At 43.8% G+C, this 21,186-nt stretch overlaps 2 protein-coding genes across 2 annotated transcripts in view; one reads left to right on the forward strand and one right to left on the reverse strand.

Moving 5' to 3' along the window:
* Nucleotides 1-21,186, reverse strand: part of Bili (FERM domain-containing protein 8 Bili) — a 218,594-nt gene that overhangs the window by 36,700 nt on the left and 160,708 nt on the right. Inside the window, exon 4 of the mRNA XM_065222477.1 lies at nt 171-637. Within this exon, the coding sequence (XP_065078549.1) occupies nt 171-637 (467 nt within the window). The remainder of the gene's footprint in view (nt 1-170; nt 638-21,186) is intronic.
* Nucleotides 15,341-21,186, forward strand: part of LOC135701640 (glucose-dependent insulinotropic receptor-like) — a 40,379-nt gene continuing 34,533 nt past the window's right edge. The window contains exon 1 of the mRNA XM_065222490.1: nt 15,341-15,431. The gene's annotated coding sequence lies outside the window, so the exon portion shown is untranslated. The remainder of the gene's footprint in view (nt 15,432-21,186) is intronic.

The following is a 21,186-nucleotide window of genomic DNA, read 5'->3' on the forward strand; positions in this document are numbered from 1 at the left end:
AAGGTTTAAGGAGCAAGGAGCATTCCCATCCCACACGACAATCGATGGAGACCCATGGTAGAACATGACCACAGAAATAGGTTCTAACCCATCAATGATTGTTACGTGATTTATCCACGATATGTTGCATTTAAGAAACGATCCCTCCCAAAGAGCAAACAACTTCTTACCTTCTGCATTGGCCGCGGGGGCGAAATAGCGGCCGAGGTGGTCATCGTGGCTGACGCGTTCGATGCGCCTATTAGGTTCACGTGGTGATTGGTACTACCGGAACTACTGCTATTGTTGATGTGGCCACTATTGTTGGTGCTGATGATGATGTTGTTGCTAATGGAGGACGCGTTGAGGGTCGATATCGCGGACACGTTCACGTAATTGGTACTATCCCTATCCCTAATTTGATTACCGTTGTTATTAATTAGACTATTACTACTTGATAAACTCGATGATTGTTGTAGCTGCTGTTGTAGTTGTAGTTGCTGATGCTGCTGCTGCTGCTGCTGCTGGGGCTGCGGCTGATGTTGCGGTTGACTTGTTTGCTGTTTCTGGAGAACCTGCTGCTGCTGCTGCTGCTGCTGGGATTGTAGATCTACACTGCTACCACCTATCGTGTAGCTGTTTGTACTCGAACCAGGACCTGTTCGGAAGGGAAGAAATGGAATGCATAGAGAAATAGAGCTCATTAGTACGAAGATGGAGTGAGCAATTAGAGGTTGTCAGGAAAATTAGCTCTCGAGATGTATAGTTCATTGGCTGGTACGTGGTAAACAACTTGAGTTTATTAATCGAGTAGAAAATCCGCTCCCTTGATGATATTATTGTTTGTTACGTTTGTTCCTCGGAATGATTACGATTCTGTTCGATAATGAAGTGAGCAAATATGGGACCCATTTCCGTTATACGCGTCCAAAGTAATGAAGACAAACAGTCATGCAAATGGATGAATCGTGCCAAATTAAAGATAGATAGACCGAAATGGTTCCGCACCCTATGCAAGAACAAAAAAATGACGAATTGATTGCACACAAAACACCGCCAATCACACAAGGGTGCAGCGAATATTATTTTAGTGCCAAATTTTGGTCTGAGTGATCCGTCGTTCGCTGACAAACGATTGACATCCATAAAACAAGTCACCAAAATATCGTCATAAATGCAAAACTGCTCCAGTGGGGCAGCAAAAAAAAAATCCAGCTCCAATGTGTTGACCCTAGAAAAAAGAAACATATTTTGTCAAAACATCGTCAACAGCGAAGAACCGCCAGTAAAAACCGACAGTGATTAAACAGACCACCCAGTTTGGCAGTCAGTGGCGGTGCTTCGGTGATGGTGATGATGGTGACGCATCATCGTTCGTTGAGCCGAATTCCTCGCTGTGGCTTTTTGACGACAAGCGTAGCCGGCGATTAGAGAACGATATTGAGAGGCGGTTGGTTGCCGCTTTATCGGAAGGGTGTGGCATCATCGGTAGCGCGTGAACGGTGAGACGAAGAGTACCGAGCTTATCAATTTGCAGTTTAGAAAGGCGGTGCTTAGCAGTAAGGAAGTTTTGGAAACATTCGCCAGGTAGTTGATTTAGGATTTTACGCAAATTAACAGTGTTCAGCTTTTAACAAAATTCGGATTTTTAATGAGAAGTATTCAAAACATAATGAAAATGCTAAGGCTCATTCGAATTAACTTTACAGAGCCGAAGATTGCTGTTCACTATACAAAACATTGTAAAACTATAGTCAAAAGCTACAACACAATAAACACTTTATCTTCCGCTATCAAATAAGTCTCCTCCATCAGAACGGGATCCTCTTCCAGTGGTTTCATAGTATGGCAGTATCGCCAACGGGATGCAGTGCGCTTCCATTGCAGAAATGGACGGAAAACGTGGTCATCCCTCGCACACCCATCACGAAAAGGTTGCTTTCCAAAGTCGACGACTTATCGAACTGCTAAGGCCGTAAAGTTGTTTAGTTTACTTGGCTTGAAGAGCACTAAATAAATATCATTTGAAAACCTGTTGCGCGAATCGCCAGGACTGGATTTCTTTTTATTTCAATTACATGTAATGACTCAATTCCAAGTAAATTTGTCGATTCAAGTTCAAGATCTGATCTAGGGATTTACCACTGGACAGACTTTCATTATAACCTTGAACGGACGTTCAGTTTTGTTGTCGTATGTAAAAAAATGAGTGTCCCTTCTCAGAAAGATGGTTTCAGCCAAACCGTGGCATTCACCCCGACGGCCAATCTGAAGTGGAAAATTCATCAACGAAGTTCAAAAGTTCCGTGCGCAGAGCATGGATATCGGAAGTGGTTACCACAATAGGGGGGACTTTTTGCATCTTGGCATTAAGCCAAACAAGAGGTGCAGTTTTGAACCCCTTTGGATACGGTTGTGTTTTAATTTTGTTCTCTGTTTTGTGCGTGTGTTAGCTTTCATAGTTTTCGGATGCATTTGCCGGATAGCGCTGGCACTCTACCTCCCGGATGGTTATATGTGTGTGATTAGTGGTTTTCTCGCTTTCCGGGAAGTTTAAGAATCGAGAAAGAAAATGTGATTCATCATGTTTGCAAGGAGACGAACCAGCCCAGGGCTGAAAGTCTTCTTAATAAAGACTGTAAGTCTCCTCCGTTTAGGCTGTATTTGCTGATTTAAATTTTTAAGTTTATTTTCAGGTCTTCGATGATGGAACATTTTTAGAATAATATTATAATGGTTCACTTTTTTCAGCCTTCGTTCAGAAAAACAAAAACATTCTAATGCATGATAACAAGTGCATGAAAACTGTCAGTTGTCCAAATAACCTCGATTTTTCTGACTATTGATTCATTATTAAAGTTTACCAATATTTTTAAAACCATTCCATATTGCGTTAAACCATTCCATGCTGCATAGTAAAGTGTTTGTTTCAAATCCAATGAAATGTCAAAAGTTGAAATCATTGACATTTACTGAGGTTAACTAAAATTGATCTTATTTGTATTTTGTAATACTTGTTTATTTTACATTAATTATATTTTATATATTGCATGACTAGTAAATTATTTTTTTTTTTTTTTTTTCCTTTGGTTTGTTTTTTCCGTCGATCTTGTTTTCCGTGCTGAGCACCAATGCTACCGACGTGCTAGGAAGGCAGCTCCCACACCTGGACCCTACCTATCGACCCATCAACTCATGAACCGGGGACCAACGGCTTTACTTCCCATCCGAAGGAAGGCGTGATCAGAGATGTTATGCCTCAGAACATCCCGGCGGCGCCGACTGGGATTGAACCCAGGCCTGCTGGGGTGAGAGGTAACCACGCTTACCACTACACCACCGGCGCCGTTAGTAAATTATTTTTATTTCACATGTTTAAAATCTCATTATATCATTAAAGCTATAATTTTCATTTACCGAAAATAGTTGTCCTGCATTATCCTGAAGGACCAGTAGGTGTATTAACTAGCAAATCATTGTTATTTACATTTTTTTTATTTTAATATAATATGATCTATGGTTTTCAGAATTTGGATTACCCAGAGAATAAATTGAATATCATCATACATTTGTCAACGGCGCTGATGGTGTAGTGGTAAGCGTGATTACCTCTCACCCCAGAAGTCCTGGGTTCAATCCCAGTCGGCGCCGCCGGGATGTTTTGAGGCATAACATCTCTGATCACGCCTTCCTTCGGATGGGAAGTAAAGCCGTTGGTCCCCGGTTCATGAGTTGATGTGATGGGTCGATAGGTAGGGTCCAGGTGTGGGAGCTGCCTTCCTGGCACGTCGGTAGCATTGGTGCTCAGCACGGAAAACAAGATTGACGGAAAAAACAAATCATACATTTGGCCAATGTTTTTAAAATGTTTTACCTTTGCAGAGTTTTGCTATTTCAAGAATTATTCATTAATACTTGTTTTGATAACTCTTTTATACTCAAATAACCTCGATTATTTAGAAAATTGATCCTTTACTTAAATTGTGGATTCATTAAATATGTGAAGGTGAGTTCAATCATACCATGACATTAAAATGTTCATATTAAGCTTGTAATTGTTAATTGTTACTTGTATTTTGTTATATTTTATTAATTATGTATCGACGAGATGGATCCAGAATTTTGACGACTGTGTTTTAAGGAGATACCTGCGATGAGCCGAAGAAAGTCTACGAGGAGGCCAGTTGCTGTTGGTGCAGTTCCACTTGGTTATTTGAGTGAGATCATCCCTTTTTATTTATTTATACAGTAACCCCTACCTATCGTTAGGACGTCAATTCAGCTTATCGTTTACCAAACCGAACCCTGCTACAAACCCTACCCTCTTATCCAACATCTCAGTGATTCCTCGTGGAAGTGCAGAGGATTTCTCGGCTTCCATCAAAGCGAGCGCCACGTCAACACATTCCTACTATAGATACTATAGATTCCATAGATAAGCGGAGGAAAAGCATAATGTAGCCAAACGAACTGTCAGTTAGTGTAGCCAAACGAGCATGATGTTGTTTGAGGGAGAAGTGTTGTAATATTATGAGCACAAAACGCTTTCCACACTACACATTCCGATTTATTTCGTGGACGACGGAAGAAGGAAAGATAAAGCAAACCATTCCTCGATACATTGTTGCAAAGATTTGCTTTGCACTTCATTTTGAACTTTTACGCACGGAACAAAACAAAACTGCACAACGAAGAGCTCTATGATGACATGAACTTTTTTCACGGATGCCAGTAAGATCATTTATTTTTCATGGTTGCCAAAACAACTTTTTGTGCCTCCACTTATCTATGGAATCTATAGTATCTATACCTCCTACCCATTCCTTTCTTGACCTGCGTTCGGGTGCGGCCGGCGCTGGTATTGCCTAGTTCAGATCACCAGTTTTTACACATTGAGAATGATTGCTAGTCCCAAGCATCGCCTATTGATTCTCTGTGCAAGAACAGCTGATCTGGAAATAACAGACTAGCAACCGTGGGCGGTCAATCATGCTCATGCTCATGGCATTAAACCAGGAAAGTTTATTCGAATTTTCCTGGATGATGGATCATTTTCATCATCCGTGAGCATATCACATTGATTGCTCCACTAAATTTCATGAAAGGTTTAGGTGCCATGTCGACAGAAGGAAGTTTCTCCAAATCGACTTCCAAACAGATTACTACACGAATCCAAAGGATCGAAGGTGACTTTCCAAATAGATATTCTAGCAGGATTACCACGGGTAGGGTCCACACAAATCGAAGGATCAAAGAGGAATATTAAAATAGAAATTTATATGTTTTCTCAAAATCGAGTTCCAAGCAGGTTACTATAAGAGTCGCAAGGATCGAAGAGGAATTTTCCAACTCGATATCCAATCCCAAGGATCGAAGAGCAATAATAATGCTGTTTAAATTCGTGGTGACTACCTAGTAGCAGTACACCTCCTCCAACAAAAAAGTAGCTAGATCCGCACGAAAGAAAGCAAGTTGCTTAATTTTAAGAAATAATGACTTTGGGGTTGTACTATGTGGTTTTATATAATAAATCTTATTTGTTAACTGCAGAAGGAGGTTGTGTTTTGTGTAGGAATAGGAATTTGAGCGGGATTCTCTCTGTTTATACTCTTCAGTATGACGCACTTGGCATAGATGGCGGCCAACAGCGACTCACAAAGAGCTACTGATTCCGATCAATAGCGGTGCGGCTTCTTCTTCCTTCTATGGATGCTCATGTTGGCTGCAGCTCGCTGATTTCAGGCAGCCTTTAGTTGTGTACTGGAGAACGCCACCACCCACCACGCGGTGATTGAATACACAGTTTGGTGAGACCGGTTGGAATTCAACTTTGAAATCTGTGTTAGGGAGATCGCTTTTCGCAGGCAATCAGTGATAATTTTAATTATCACAGCAACAGTTGCGCATCCGTTGATCTTTCAATAATGACATTTTGAAAAACGATAAAGTCTTAATTTTAACAGATTCGTAGAAAAAATTCCTATCGATTGGCGTATTAAGAATTAAAATCCATCATCTCTGAATCAAATTCAAACTATCTTCATGCCGCGACCGCTTTTGGATTTTGAAATCGCACCCCCAATGTGTGTGTGTGTATTCCCTCTAACCCCCACTGGCCGGCAGTGTTATTATGGAAGAACTCTCTCTACAATGTCGCATTTATGGTCATTGTAGACAGCTTTAGTCCGAGAGTTAGAAGGTGATAGCTCTATTGCAGATCCAGCAACCCATTTCAGAATGTCTGGAGAGTCACGCCCATTCCGAGGTTACTTTCACTCACAATAAGCCCCGCATGTATGCATCACCGTTATCAAATGGATATTGGTTATATATACACACTTCCAGGTTCGAAAATATTTTTTTTTTTCAAACCTGGCATGTTTTTAGTTTAATTTTGATATTTATTTTTTCTTTTAAATAATTGGAAAGCTCTCACCATATTCTGCTCTTCCGCCGACGTTAAAGGCTTCTTTTGGAATCCCTTGGACTTTTTCTCTAACGCTTCGTATTTTATTCCGTGCTTCACCAGCAATTTCCTTCCGTAGATCGTCCGGCTTCCGGATCATTATGCACTTGTAACTAAACCCAAACGGACACGATTCAACAGCGTACATTAGAAAATTCAGCGGAGATCTGCTTTTCGCAACAGCTCACGGCGGCGGCGAAGGAAGAAAAAACAAAAACCCGGTTTTTTCACTCGCGGTAATCTTAAAAACTCTTCGATCATATTTTTTTAAATAACCAAACACAGCACTAATAAACACACGCGAAATTATTGAAAAAGCTTTCAGGTGTCCAAAATGCACCAGCTAAAGGACTTATTGCACTAAATTTTCAATAAACTTCTCAGAAAATAAAGCAGCAGCAAATTAAAAACACGTCAGGTTTAAACATATCTAGATAGAGCTGTAATTAGGCGCAGCAGATTTTGGTGCGCAAAAATCTCAACACCCAACGAAGTTGGCCAAACTGGATCCAAATACACAAACACCCAAAACGGACACCCCAACTATGGACCAGACATAGTGAAGTTAAAAAACATTCTGGGACGCACCGATGTTAGCACCATGGAAGCCACCAATTCTCCCGGCCCTGTGTGTGAGTTGAAAAAGTGGTCTTCCAGTCTGTTACGTCAGGCAAGTATCATCTGTTTCTCGACCAGTTCGTTCATTGGTTCCACCGCATTATCAGTCATCAATCATCCGTCACCTACCGGTCGCCTAAGAACTCTGGGACGCATTGAAGTTGGCACTACGGAAGCCCCTTCTTCTCCCGCCATAGTCGAGTCATTCCAGTCATCGTCCCGCAGTCGTCCCGGACCTGTGTGTGGGCTTGGAGAAGGGGTCTTCCAACCTGCAATTCAAGGCAAGTATGATCGTGTCATGATCTGTCCCGCTCCTGATTCGTCCATTGGTTCTAGCACTATACCAACCTTCAACCATCCATCACCCGCCTGTCACCTGAACACTCTGGGACGCATTGAAGTTGGCACTACGGAAGCCCCTTCTTCTCCCGCCACAGTCGAGTCATTCCAGTCATCGTCCCGCAGTCGTCCCGGACCCGTGTGTGGGCTTGGAGAAGGGGTCTTCCAACCCGCAACTCAAGGCAAGTATGTTCGTGTCATCACCAGTTCCGCTCCTGATTCGTCCGTTGCTTCCAGCGCCTCTCCGCCTCAAGAGCAACAACCGGCTGGTTCGACTGAAAATCGGATCTGGGTGTACTACCAAAATGTACGAGGTATTCGGACAAAAATTGATGATCTATTCCTGGCTGCTGCTGATTACGAGTATGACGTTATCATCTTGGTTGAAACCGGACTTGACGATAGCATCAATTTGACTCAGATTTTTGGACCTGGCTACAACGTGTTTCGCTGTGACCGCAACTTACGCAACAGTGATAAAACATGCTTTGATGGCGTGCTGATAGCTGTGATGCAACGTTATGTCAGCTCATTTGCGAATGTCAGACACGGTACTAGACTGCATCAAGTCTGTGTATCACTGGACTTACATGGCTATAGACTATATTTATGCGCTGTGTACATCCCACCCGACCGAAGTCGCGACGTCGAAGTTATGGATGCGCATATTACCTCAGTCAAAGATTTGTGCGACAAGGCATCTTGTGATGATAAGATTCTTGTTTGTGGCGATTATAATCAGCCTCGTCTTCAGTGGGGAATCGATGACAACAGGGTCTACCTCACCGAAACTCCTTCACTGACCGCTGCAAGTATTGCTCTCGTTGATGGAATGGATTTTGTTAATCTCAGTCAACACAATACAGTCCGAAATGAACTTGGCCACACGCTGGATTTGGTATTTTGCAACGGTGAAAATGATTTCGATATCGACGAATCCGCTGTGCCGCTTTAACCTATTGATGCTCACCATCCTTCCTTAATTCTGTCGCTACCTGCTCCACTTGACTGGCCATCTCACCCAGTTTGCAACGTGGATGATAGAGCAGGGCTTCTAGTCTTCAAGAAAATTGATTATGTCCCATTACTGCAGTATCTTTTTTGATCAAGACTGGGCCGATGTGTTTGAATGCATTGATGTTGATGAGATGACTGTGCGTTTCTGTAGCATTATTCAACATTGGTTGGAATCAAATGTTCCTCTCAAAAGACGACCAATTTCCCCAGCTTGGAGTACTCCTCAGCTTAGAGTGCTGAAGCGTGAGCGTAATGCAGTCCAGAGAAAACTACGTCGTCACAGAACAGCTGACACGAAGCGTGACTTCAAGCGTGCCAGTATCGCTTACATTAAACTTAACAATGCCTTGTACAAATCACACGTAACCCCCGAAATTTTTGGAGCTTTGTCAACAGCAAAAGGAAAGATGCGAGTATACCGTCCAACATGCTAGTCGATGGGAAAGAGTCCACTTCTCTTAGCGAAGCGTGTGAGATGTTTGCTAAACACTTTGCATCTGTCTTCGATAAAAATATGACAAGTGGCGTTCAAGCTGAATCTGCTGCCTCTGAGACGCCTAGTGACTTAGTGGAACTGAGCACATTCGAAGTAGCTCGGGATATGGTACTTTCAGCAGCTAGAGACTGAAAACCTCACTCTCTCCTGGTCCAGATGGAATTCCGGCTGTGTGGTGTTCTGCCGTAGGCTACAAAATGGTGAGTTGACAACCTGGAAGGAGCGGAATACCTAGCCCTGGTCCTCACAAGTTCCTACTTCACGCCTCCTCGAGTCATATGATAACAAAAGACTACCAGCTGAAACATGGACACAGCTGGTTGGCGTAGCCTGGGCAATGTTGCCAGTCCGGCAATAGCAAAGTGAAGAGGTGCGACGCGAACACTGGCGCGGAAACCATAGTACGGTGATAGAGGAAATGCTTCACCAAACCTGAGCGTCTGCTCACCATGGAGGTGCGGCTCAAAACGGCGTCTGTTCTCCATGTTAGGAGCGGCTGATCACCGTCCTAGTGCCAGCGTGGGACTCTAAACAGAGCTGTGCACGATGGTCCCCCGGCGAGACAGGGTGTTGGGGCAGGCCCAACAAGCCGCCCTGGAAAAAAAACAAAGTTGCAAATACCGAAGAAAGAAATACGGATCGGAACAATCGGCACAGACCTACGCGACGAAATAAGGACTACGATTGGAAACTCGGAACATGGAACTGCAAATCGCTCGGCTTCCCGGGTTGCGATAGGTTAATCTATGACGAACTTCAACCACGCAACTTCGAAGTCGTAGCACTGCAGGAACTTTGCTGGACGGGACAAAAGGTATGGAAAAGCGGGCATCGAGCGGCTACTTTCTACCAGAGCTGTGGCACCACCAACGAGCTGGGAACCGGCTTTGTAGTGCTGGGTAAGATGCGCCAACGCGTGACTGGTTGGCAGTCGATCAACGCGAGGATGTGCAAGTTGAGGATTAAGGGCCGTTTCTTCAACTACAGCATCATCAACGTGCACTGCCCACACGAAGGGAGACCCGACGACGAGAAAGAAGCGTTCTATGCGCAGCTGGAGCAGGTGTACGACGGCTGTTTGCAACGGGACGTCAAAATCGTCATCGGCGACATGAACGCTCAGGTAGGACGGGAGGCAATGTATAGACCGGCAATCGGGCCAAACAGCCTGCATGCCGTATCGAACGACAACGGCCAACGATGCGTGAACTTTGCAGCCTCCCGGGGTATGGTAGTTCGAAGTACCTTTTTCCCCCGCAAGGATATCCACAAAGCCACCTGGAGATCACCTGACCAACACACAGAAAACCAAATCGATCACGTTCTAATCGACGGGAAATTCTTCTCCGACATTATCAACGTCCGCACGTACCGCAGTGCGAACATAGATTCGGACCACTACCTAGTTGCAGTATGCATGCGCTCAAAACTCTCGACGGTGCATAACACACGTCGAAGTCGAACGCCACGACCCAACATTGAGCAACTACGGGACACCGGAGTTGCCCAGGACTACGCGCAGCAGCTGGAAGTTGCACTACCCACGGAAGAGCAGCTTGGCGCAGCTTCTCTTGAAGATGGCTGGAGGGACATCCGTTCAGCCATAGGTAGTACTGCTGTAGCGGCACTAGGTACTGCAATCCCGGACCGAAGAAATGACTGGTTTGACGGCGAATGCAAACTGTTAGTAGAGGAGAAGAATGCAGCACGGGCGAGAATGCTGCAACACCGCACGAGATTGAATGTGGAGCGATACAGACAAGCGCGGAACAGACAAAACTCGGTTTTCCGAAGGAAGAAGCGTCAGCAGGAAGATCGAGATCGCGAGGCGATGGAAAATCTGTACCGCGTAAACGACACACGGAAGTTCTACGAGAAGCTAAATAGTTCACGCAAAGGCTACGTGCCGCAAGCCGATATGTGCAAGGACTTGGACGGTAACCTTCTCACGAACGAGTGTGAGGTGATTGAGAGGTGGAAGCAGTACTATGACGAGCACCTCAACGGTGAAGCAGCAGAAAACGAAGGTGGCACGGCAACAGACCTTGGAGCACGCGCAGAAGACGACAGGCTACCGGCCCCTGATCTTCAAGAAGTTGAGGAGGAGATCGGTCGGCTGAAGAACAAAGCAACTGGTGTAGATCAACTACCAAGTGAGCTATTGAAATACGGTGGTGAAGCACTGGCTAGAGCGCTGCACTGGGTAATTGCCAAGATTTGGGAGGAGGAGATATTACCGGAGGAGTGGATGGAAGGTGTCGTATGCCCAATCTACAAAAAGGGCGACAAGTTGGATTGCTGCAACTACCGCGCGATCACACTGCTGAGCGCCGCCTACAAGGTACTCTCCCAAATTCTATGCCGCCGTCTGTCACCATATGCAAGAGAGTTCGTGGGGCAATACCAGGCGGGATTCATGGGTGCCCGCGCTACCACGGACCAAATTTTCGCGATTCGGCAGGTTCTGCAGAAATGCCGCGAATACAACGTGCCCACACATCATTTGTTCATCGATTTCAAATCCGCATACGACACAATCGATCGAGATCAGCTATGGCAGATTATGCACGAGTACGGATTTCCGGATAAACTGACGCGATTGGTCAAGGCGACGATGGATCGAGTGACGTGCGTTGTTCGAGTATCGGGGACACTCTCGAGTCCCTTTCAATCTCGAAGGGGGTTACGGCAGGGTGATGGACTTTCGTGTCTGCTGTTCAACATCGCGTTAGAAGGTGTGATCAGAAGAGCTGGGATAGACACGAGTGGCACGATATTCAGGAAGTCCATCCAGCTCCTTGGTTTCGCCGATGACATTGACATTATGGCACGGAACTTTGAGATGATGGCGGAAACGTACATCAGACTGAAGGCTGAAGCTAGACGGATTGGACTTGCCATCAACGCATCAAAGACAAAATATATGAAAGCAAGAGGTTCTAGGGAAGACAATGTTAGCCTCCCACCCCGAGTTCAGATTGACGGTGACGAAAGAAGTCGTAAGAATGCCGCACGACGACCCAGTGAAAATGGTTCTAGAAAGCGACCCAACAGGAACAAGAAGAAGAGGCGCGCAGCGGGCAAGGTGGATCGACCAAGTAGAAGGTGACCTGCGGACCCTTCGCAGACTACGAGGCTGGCGAACTGTGGCCATGGATCGAGTAGAGTGGAGACGACTTCTTCGGACAGCAGAGGACAACAAGGCCTTAGCCTGATTGGTAAGGTAAGTAAGGTGTTCTGCCGTTGCTCAGCTGCCTTAGCAGCCATATTTAATGCATCCTTTGAGCAAGGAAAATTCCCAACATTTTGGAAGCAGTCATAAATATTTCCTTTTTTCAAAGCTGGCAATAAACGGGATATTAAGAACTATCGAGGTATGACCAGTCTTTCAACAGGGTCCAAACTGTTTGAGATCATCTTGAGCGAATTTGATCTACATTTCAACTGACCAGCATGGATTTATTCCCGGTAGATCGGTAGATACTAACCTTTTGGATTTCACGAGTACATGCATGGAGGATAAGGCACAAGTCGACGTCATATATACTGATCTGAAAGCCGCATTCGACAAAATGGACCAGAAAGTTTTGTTACGCAAGCTTTCCCGACTAGGAGCGTCTGAGCAACTTAGGTCGTGGTTACATTCCTACTTGACTGGACGAACTCTTCGAGTACGACTAGGATCTTGTGTCTCTTCTACGTTTACCAGCACCTCTGAAGTACCTCAGGGTTCACTTTTGTTTACGTTTTTCTTCAACGATGTAGCAGCTTTGTTGGGAGTTAAATGCAAGCTCGTTTATGCAGATGATCTTAAGCTATACGTCATAGTTCACTCGATTGAGGATTGTCATCGTCTTCAAGCTCTGCTAGATTTGTTTGTGGATTGGTGCCGTAAGCTTCATCCTTTACGACTACTGCATTGACAATGTAACGCTTCGCAGAGTGGAACGTATGACTGATCTTGGTGTTCTTTTGGACCCAAAGTTGACCTTCAATCTTCACTATTTCTCGATCATCTCTAAGGCGAAACGACAACTGGGACTTATTTCGAAGATTGCACGAGATTTCAAAGACCCTCACTGCCTGAAGGCACTATATTGCTCTTTAGTTCGACCCATACTTGAGAATGCATCTGTGGCCTGGCCTCCATATGGGCTAGTGTGAATCTCCGAATAGAAAGTGTTCAGAAAAGATTTTCGAGGTTGGCGCGATCCAATGAATTTGCCACCTTATGCAGACCGACGCATGCTATTGGACCTGGACACATTGGAACACAGAAGAAAAATGCAACAAGCCTTATTGGTAGCGAAACGTTTAAATGGCGATGTGGACTGCCCTCAACTGCTTTCACAATTAAACTTCCGTGTTCCTCGAAGGATGTTGCGGCAATCATCCTTACTTCAACCAAGATTCCATCGGACTGCATATCGATACCATGAACCAATGTCTGCGATGATTCGGGCATTCTACGCTGTGTAAGAAGCATTTGAATTCGGCGAAACATCGAACCAATTTCGAAACCGATTGAGAAGATTGTGATTATTTTTGTAATCTGTTTATCTGTTGCTTTTTTGTGTATTATCTAAGTTTTATTCATTAAGACAACTACTGTCAGATGAATTACAATAAATAAATAAATAAACAATGACTTCTCTCGAAGATTTTTAGGAATTCAAGACACGCCCACGCAAACCAACAATACCGTCAGTTAGGGAAAGTATCACCCTACCTGTTAGTGATGTTGATTTGCGTGCGCGAGCCTTGACTTTCAAGACATCATCGAAAGAAAAACTGACTATGGGAACTGACATCCGATTGATGACCTTGACAAATGTCCAATAAAATACTCTTTTACAAATTTATGGTGGTCCTGACAAGGACCGTTTCGTCGTGATGGTTGAGTAATGCTGAGCTATTAGGGTTTTCAACACAGATGAGGCTGGTGAGCTGTATGTTGTTTGGAATGAGGGTGACATGCTTGGCATAGATGGCCCATAGCGACTCACGAAGAGCTATTGATTCCGATCAATAGCGGTGTGGCTTCTTCCTCCTTCTATGGATGCTCATGTGGGCCGCAGCTCACTGATTGCAGGAAGCGTTTCGTTGTGTACTGAAGAACAATGTTCAACGCCACGCGTCGAAAGCACTGCTGCTGCTGCAGCTGATGCCACGGACCGAATACACACGGTGATTGGAACTTAATCCGATCAGAAGTGGTTGCGGCCAGCCTTGGTAGCTAGTTTCTTGCGGGGAGCCTTTCGTTGTGTACTGGAGAAAACCACCACTCACCACGCGGTGATTGAATAAACACCGTTTGGTGAGACCGGATGGAATTCAACTTTGACATCTGTGTTAGGGAAATCGCTTTTCACAGGCAATCGGTGATAATTTTAATTATCAAAGCAACAGTTGCACATTCGTGCAATTTTCAATAGTGACATTTTGAAAAATGATAAAGTCTTAAACTTAACATAAGCGTAGAAATATAATTGATCGATTGGTGATAAAATTATTGAAATTGGTCCAAAGGTAGCTGAGTTATTAACGTTCAAAATCTTTCATAATTTTGTTACATGTTCCACTTTCGTTTTTCACAAAGTGTACCCCCACATAAAAATCACAGACGTAGTCCTACGTCAAAATTAAAGGTCGGAGACAAATTTATAAACAAATAAATTCTACTGCAAAAAAAAACATCCATGGACGCACCGCCAATCGCAAGCAAACAGATACCCAACATCGACGACGACGGTTTCCCGCGGCGACACCGAGCGGCACAAGTGAGCCTCCAATTATTAATTAGTAATCACCGAGCTGTTAAACGGTGAACGTTGTGTCTTGTGTGATTTATGGAATCGTTTTCGTAGTGTGCAGCAGCAACAACAACAACAAACGGTCGGTCGCGGTCCGGGTGTTGGTGGTGGTAGTTCGAAGCGCCTAAACTAAAACGATTCACCCAACCCATCGCTGTGCCTTGGGCAAATGCATCGAACATGCGACCTCTCGCGAGCCACCAGACGAAGAGTGAATAGAGCGCACAATTTAATACACTAACAAGCGGTAGCTAATTTCCCTACCCCAGCCAGCCAAGTGTGGCATCATAGGTCTATATGACTAGCCGAGCCTAGGCGAAGCCAAAGAGGACGTTCAATCAAGCGAAGAGTGATTTTTTGACGGTTTTCTAATTTCGTCTACGCCTCCCCTAATATTGCAGAAGGCCTGCACGAAAATCGGGAAGAAGGTCGGGTTATGAACACTAATTGAAGTGCTGAATTGAATATATTTTCGATCATACACGGGAGAGAGAGAGAGAGAAAAACGTGTTGATCTGTTGGATGAAGGACGGTAAAAATAAATCGGAAAGAAGAACGATGATAATTAGCTGGTCCGGTGTGTTTCTTTTTTTCTAACGGACTTGCCTAATTATAAATCGATTTTAAGGAAGATTCCCGGATGGTCCCTGGTCTGCTGATGGGATTTAGCAGCGTTTGGTGTGATACATCAAAAAGTTTCAAGGTTGGTTTGAAAAAGTGCTTATCGATGCGATTTTGTCATCATTCATATGTTCCGAGAATTCTATTTCGAACTGATGTCACGACAACAGTCACACTGTAACAGTTTCGTGAAATGTTTACACTCAAAATGCAGGAGATAGCGATGGGTACCGAAAAGATAAGGTCGTTATCTTGGTTCAGGTTATCAAATTCTTAGTCAGTAGATATGCCGACCGATAAAACCTGCCATTTAATTAAGCGTAAAGCGACGGAGATTAGTGCTGCATATAGGGTATGTGCTACTGTAGATTAGGAGGAATGTTTACTGTCACGGAGGCTTAATACAAGGCGGTGGCTCAATTTCAGTATATAAAATATAACTTTAAATTGAACTTCCCTATTACTTATGCTTGCATAAACACCGACCTATATAATAAGGTGTGAAAACAATATTATCATCCGTAGCCCAGTTATTTTCAAACCCTTCCTTTCCCTCATCACCACCCTCATATCACCTTTCAAACCACGAATCCCATTGACATTCGTGTCGACCTACACGTAGCCCCGCATCCCGTGTAAGTTACCCAACTCAACAGATGCCCATCACAACATTTCTGAAACCCATCATCCCGTACCTAAGCCGACAGATAGATCCATTCGATGTTTTCGGAAAATTGAAAAGTTTCAACCGCAACCATAGGTACACTCTACTCAGAAAACTGCCGCATTATTCACTTTACACCCATCTGAAATGTTCGTAAAAAGTTGCACAAATCAATTCACTCGCTCCTGGACGCTTTGTTCATTTACAGTTCCCAGCTACCTTCTCCCACTCCAATTTGCTATTATTTCTACAGTGGAAGAGAGAGAGAAAGAGAGGGGATGCAACTTATCAACAAACCACACTCACTCATGTATAAACAGTTACATGCCACACTGTTAGATACACTTGCTTCCCACACGCTCCACAAAGTTGTTCCCGTATGTATGTCAGTAAGGAGGAAAAGCTTAGACATTCGGCCTGCCACAAAGTGTTGATGACTCTGTGCTCTGCTCTACTCTTGCTATGTACCTGCATGCACAAACCGCCAGCAAGACGATGATAATGGCCGAGGAAATACCTACATACGTGCTAGCGTCGGGAAAAGTTGGTCCTATGCAAATCGACAGACAAAAAGACGGAAGAACGAAGGAAGGAAGGAAGGAGAATGGCAGTAGGTATCTGCCAAAAGTCACACCGGGCGTAAAGTGAACAGTGTGTCACTATTTTCCAATATCCAATAATAATATCATACATAATTTCACAAGGAAAACTGAAGCATGAAAGTTAAACGAAATCCAAGATCCTGAAAACAAATTATGTCAAGTCTGTTAAAGATCTGAAAATTTTGCCACGCTTGTGTGTTACAAATTCATTAAGTTGACACGACAAATTCACGAGTTTTAGAGTTTTTCCAATCAAGGGCTGAGATCTGTGCTCGTCGCTTCTGCGTCTGGTTGTCTAGGTGCGTTACTCTAATTAATTATTGCCTCTCACCCCAAAGGGCAAACAGATCCTGCAAAAAGGTCCTACCAGTCCCAAAGGGTCGAACACTCGGGAGGCATCTGATAGGACACAACGTTTCGTTATCTCCGTTGACTCATTCCACATCGGTGAACTGAATCGAAAGGAATCTGTGCTAGGTTATCAGGTTGAACCCAGAGTTTTCACAGACGAGCTCAAAGAATTCAATTCTAAAATCGAGCGTTCGTCCCTCAAGCCCTCCGGCACCTCTGACAGCAATTCATTGCTGTTAGAATTCCATTTCCGTAACGAAAGTCCAGCAGATTGCAGTAACTCTATCCTCTCCTTGATGAGCATCTTCCCTTCCTCAATGTCGTCTACGCCTAACAACATATCATCCAAGCGTTGCAGACATTTCGTAGCCAAGTTAAGGTGCTGACGCAGTGCCGTAACAAATGTCCGAATGGGTTCTATGACGCTATCTCTCCAGACGATTTTGTGCAGTAGACGATCCAGAAAACTCTGCAGCACTATTCAACACATTTTTACAACGTCTCCTACAATAGCGAATCGGTGTGGTGCGGAAACTGAGATTGATATCCACTATCGTGTCTTGAACTACGGGTCCCACCATCAGTCCATCGTTGAGCGAAATGCCACTGGACGGTTTGCAAGAAGCGTCGAATACTACTCGCAGCTTCGTCATCGTGCTTTCAGGCTTGAAAACAGCGTGATGAGGCAAGTAGTGTTACGGGCCACTTGTATCATGGGTAGATCCTTTTCGTGGCACGTTACGGGATGTAAAATCTACCACCGATTCCTAGTCCTGACTACTTCAAACTAGGGGAACAGGATTTTTCAGCAATCAAAGGAACACATCTTAGTCATTGTTACTTTGTATGCCTTGTTGATAGTGACAAGACTCGGCATTGTCCACCGAGGATGATATTGAAACAAAGAAAAAATAGTTAGTTAGACTTTAGCTATGTGATTCCTAATCTTCTATTCGTTGTTCCCTAGTTTGAAGTGGTTAAGACTAGGGTTATGATGCATGGTCATTGTCGGTGTCACTGCTTAATTTTATTGCTAAGGAATCCAATGTTGACTGACAAAGGGGCGCGCCTTTGGAGGGTGTTTCAACACTCCGAAGGGTATAAAGAGCGGGACCTTTTCAATTAGAGTCGGATATACTACAATAGATCAAATTACTGGTCGCAGTGGTGTTAGGTTCCGAACAGAGGAAAAAAGTGGCTAGATATTCGTGCATGCAGTGTTGGGAAAATATCCAAAAATCAAATCTCAGCAATACCCATGATCACACTTGATTTTCGTAGACAAAAATCAAAAAACAAACAACTGTGGTAGATTTTGCAAGCTGTGATAATGCAGCTCAGAATATCAAGCTATCAAAACTCACCAGCTGCAAATTTCACCAAACTGTGGTGAGATTGAGTTTCATGATTTTTGCTTTACACCCGAACGCAACCGAAACTTTCATAACGGTTGGCAGAAGTCACTTCGTGTCTGCCATCGGTGAAGACTAAAATGAGATAGCAAGCTATACTTTCTCTTTCTAAGAAAACGATGTGCAACGGAATCATTTTTGTGTAGAGTCAACTCTCAACTTCATTTTTGCACATTGTGAATAGTCTCGCAATATCAAAGAAACTTGTAAAATCAATATCAAGCAGGATGTTTTGTTCCAACATCACACGTGCTATTGAGAGCATATGAAAGCGGAAAAATATCAATTGATGATGATTTTGCCTACACTGCGTGCATGAAATCCGCGTACTACCTTTTCAGTTCCGGATTCATCGAAAAACGACGCTCCATTGCCATAAAACGCATGATTGCAGTCGATCTGGACTCACCGAGATGCTAGATTGTCGCCTCCTTCTTTGGTAACGTGACCACGTATCTTCCTTCTTCATTCCTGAACATTGTCCTATCGACAAATTCTTCGCATGCAGTTTCCTCGACCGATAACGTACAGGTGGACTGACGAGTCTCAACTTCCCAGAACTTCGAAAGCTGATCTAGAATCTATGCCGCTCAACAGACTAGAGATCACGATGCGCCTGCAGGATTTTCAGGAATACGACCGGAAACAATCCAACCGAATAGGGTGTTCTGAAGCATCGGGCCCCTTCTAGCTCCATAAAATATTCTGCTCCGATGATGATGTCGATGGGTCATGATTCGAAGAAATTAGGATCGTCTAGATACGCAGGATCAGGAAGACTTCACCTAGTGGTGCGGAACCGATACAGCCAACTTCGGCAAGACGTGGAACTGCATTTCTTCCTTAAATGGGAAAATATGCTGCGATCTGGGACCCACTACAGTCGAAACAGCTTGTGATTGTCCAATGCCTTACGGTGGTTCAGTAAATTCGACCCGTCCAAAAGAAACGTGTGTAGAATCGAAGCTGTAACCTGATTGTTGGCGGACGAAACATCATCCAGCTGCCTGTTAAATGCTCCCCGACACAATCAAGCCAGAATTGGAACGGGCGAAAGTTCAATCCCGCCCTAGAAACAACATCCTCGAACCAGTTCATCTGATCGACTCAGAAGATTGAACTCCAGATCAGTCACCCTTCGGAAACAGTTTGTGATCCAGAAAGCTTCGCATCTGCAGTTCTACTGCAGACAGGATCCTTTGGTTGCTCATATGCACGCCCATAGGCTCTTGTCGAATAGCAAGTCATGCGGGAACCTTTGGCCCCACCAAAACCCCTTCTACCACGAACCAAATTTTAGAGATTGAGCAAGGCCTTTCTGAACTTACAAGAATTGATCGGTAGGCCACCCATAACATGGGGGCCTCTTATGAAAAACTAGTTCAACAGAAGGATGATGAGAGGGATGCCTCTGCAAAATGGCCAATTCAAACCAATGGCTGGCAAGAATATCGGTGGAAAAACGCAGGGAATAAAAAGAAAATTTCCATCGCAGAAGACCCTTGACAAGACTGGAATTTGAACCTAAACGACATCACCCGCCCCTCAACCTCCTATGATGAGTTTTTTTTATTTATTTACTATTTATTCTACATTGAAAACTTGGAAAAACAATCCTCAGCCACCACAATTTTGTCGTCGTTCAGATGATTTTCGTCCATAAAGTTCACATTCCATACCGCACCGTCGTATTGGACGACCAACCAATTTCGGCCGTCTCTACTGCCATACCGACAAGAGCTTCTCTACCGACCATAATGTTGGCATGAGGTCCGAGTAAAAGCTGTTCTGGACGAAATCAGCTAGGAGTTTCGCTACGAATCGGATGAGATTTGTTGTTTTTGAGAAGCTTCATGGTGCATAAAATACTAAAGTAGTCAACCTTAGCAACGATTGGCAAAACGTCAGCACTCGACAGTGATCCCGTTATATATTATAATGTTTGTGTCTTACTTGTCAACGTGGGCCCTAGCGTGCCAAACAGTGTGCTACGCTGTGTTTCGGCACAGTGTGCAGATTTGATTACCCCTTGACTTTCTCCGATTTGCATAAAACTTTGCATAGTTGTTTGTTATGATCGTGTATTTTTTTCAAAATGCAGTTTTAGTAATTTTCAATAAATTGTAACACAAAAACTTCACTTCTGATCGAAACGACGTCTGAGTCAAAGTTGTAGAGAAGTGTATAGCCTTTCTGGGAAAATATATATATGGTATATTTTTTAAGTAATTTTAAGTAAAAATTCTAAAAAAGTGTAAAAATCTAAAATTAAACAAAAAGGTGTTCTTTAGTTTATATATGAAGGTATACCTCGATCCTGTAGCTGCTATTTTGGATGTCAAGACATTCATTTTCTATTTTTTGATGTTATTCCGATTCCGATATTCGGTCTCTAGACGTCGTTCCATTTCCAAAACATTCATATTGAATGGTATTTGACTGTATTTCTCTCTTTTTTTCTGAAACTGAAAACCATCACTTTAGGTTTCAAAATGGCGCTGGACATCGATTTTCGGTATCTACACGTCTTCCCGATTCCGAAAATATCCATATTGAAGGGTATTTGGCAGTATTTCCCAGTTTTTCTGATATTGGAAGCCGCCATCTTGGATTTGAAAATGACGTCGGATATCGATTCACGGATTTTAGACGTCATTCAGATTCCGGAAATACCCATATTGAAGGGTATTTGGTAGCATTTCCCACTTTTTATGATACCGGATGCCACCATATTGAATTTAAAGATGGCGCTGGACATCTATTTTTGGTCTCTAGACGTAATCCCGATTTCGAAAATATACATATTGA

The sequence above is a fragment of the Ochlerotatus camptorhynchus genome, unplaced genomic scaffold, assembly GCF_037179485.1.
Source record: "Ochlerotatus camptorhynchus isolate MF236.1 unplaced genomic scaffold, CSIRO-AGI_Acam_v1.1 ptg000170l, whole genome shotgun sequence".
In the NCBI taxonomy this organism is placed as follows: Eukaryota; Metazoa; Arthropoda; class Insecta; order Diptera; family Culicidae; genus Ochlerotatus; species Ochlerotatus camptorhynchus.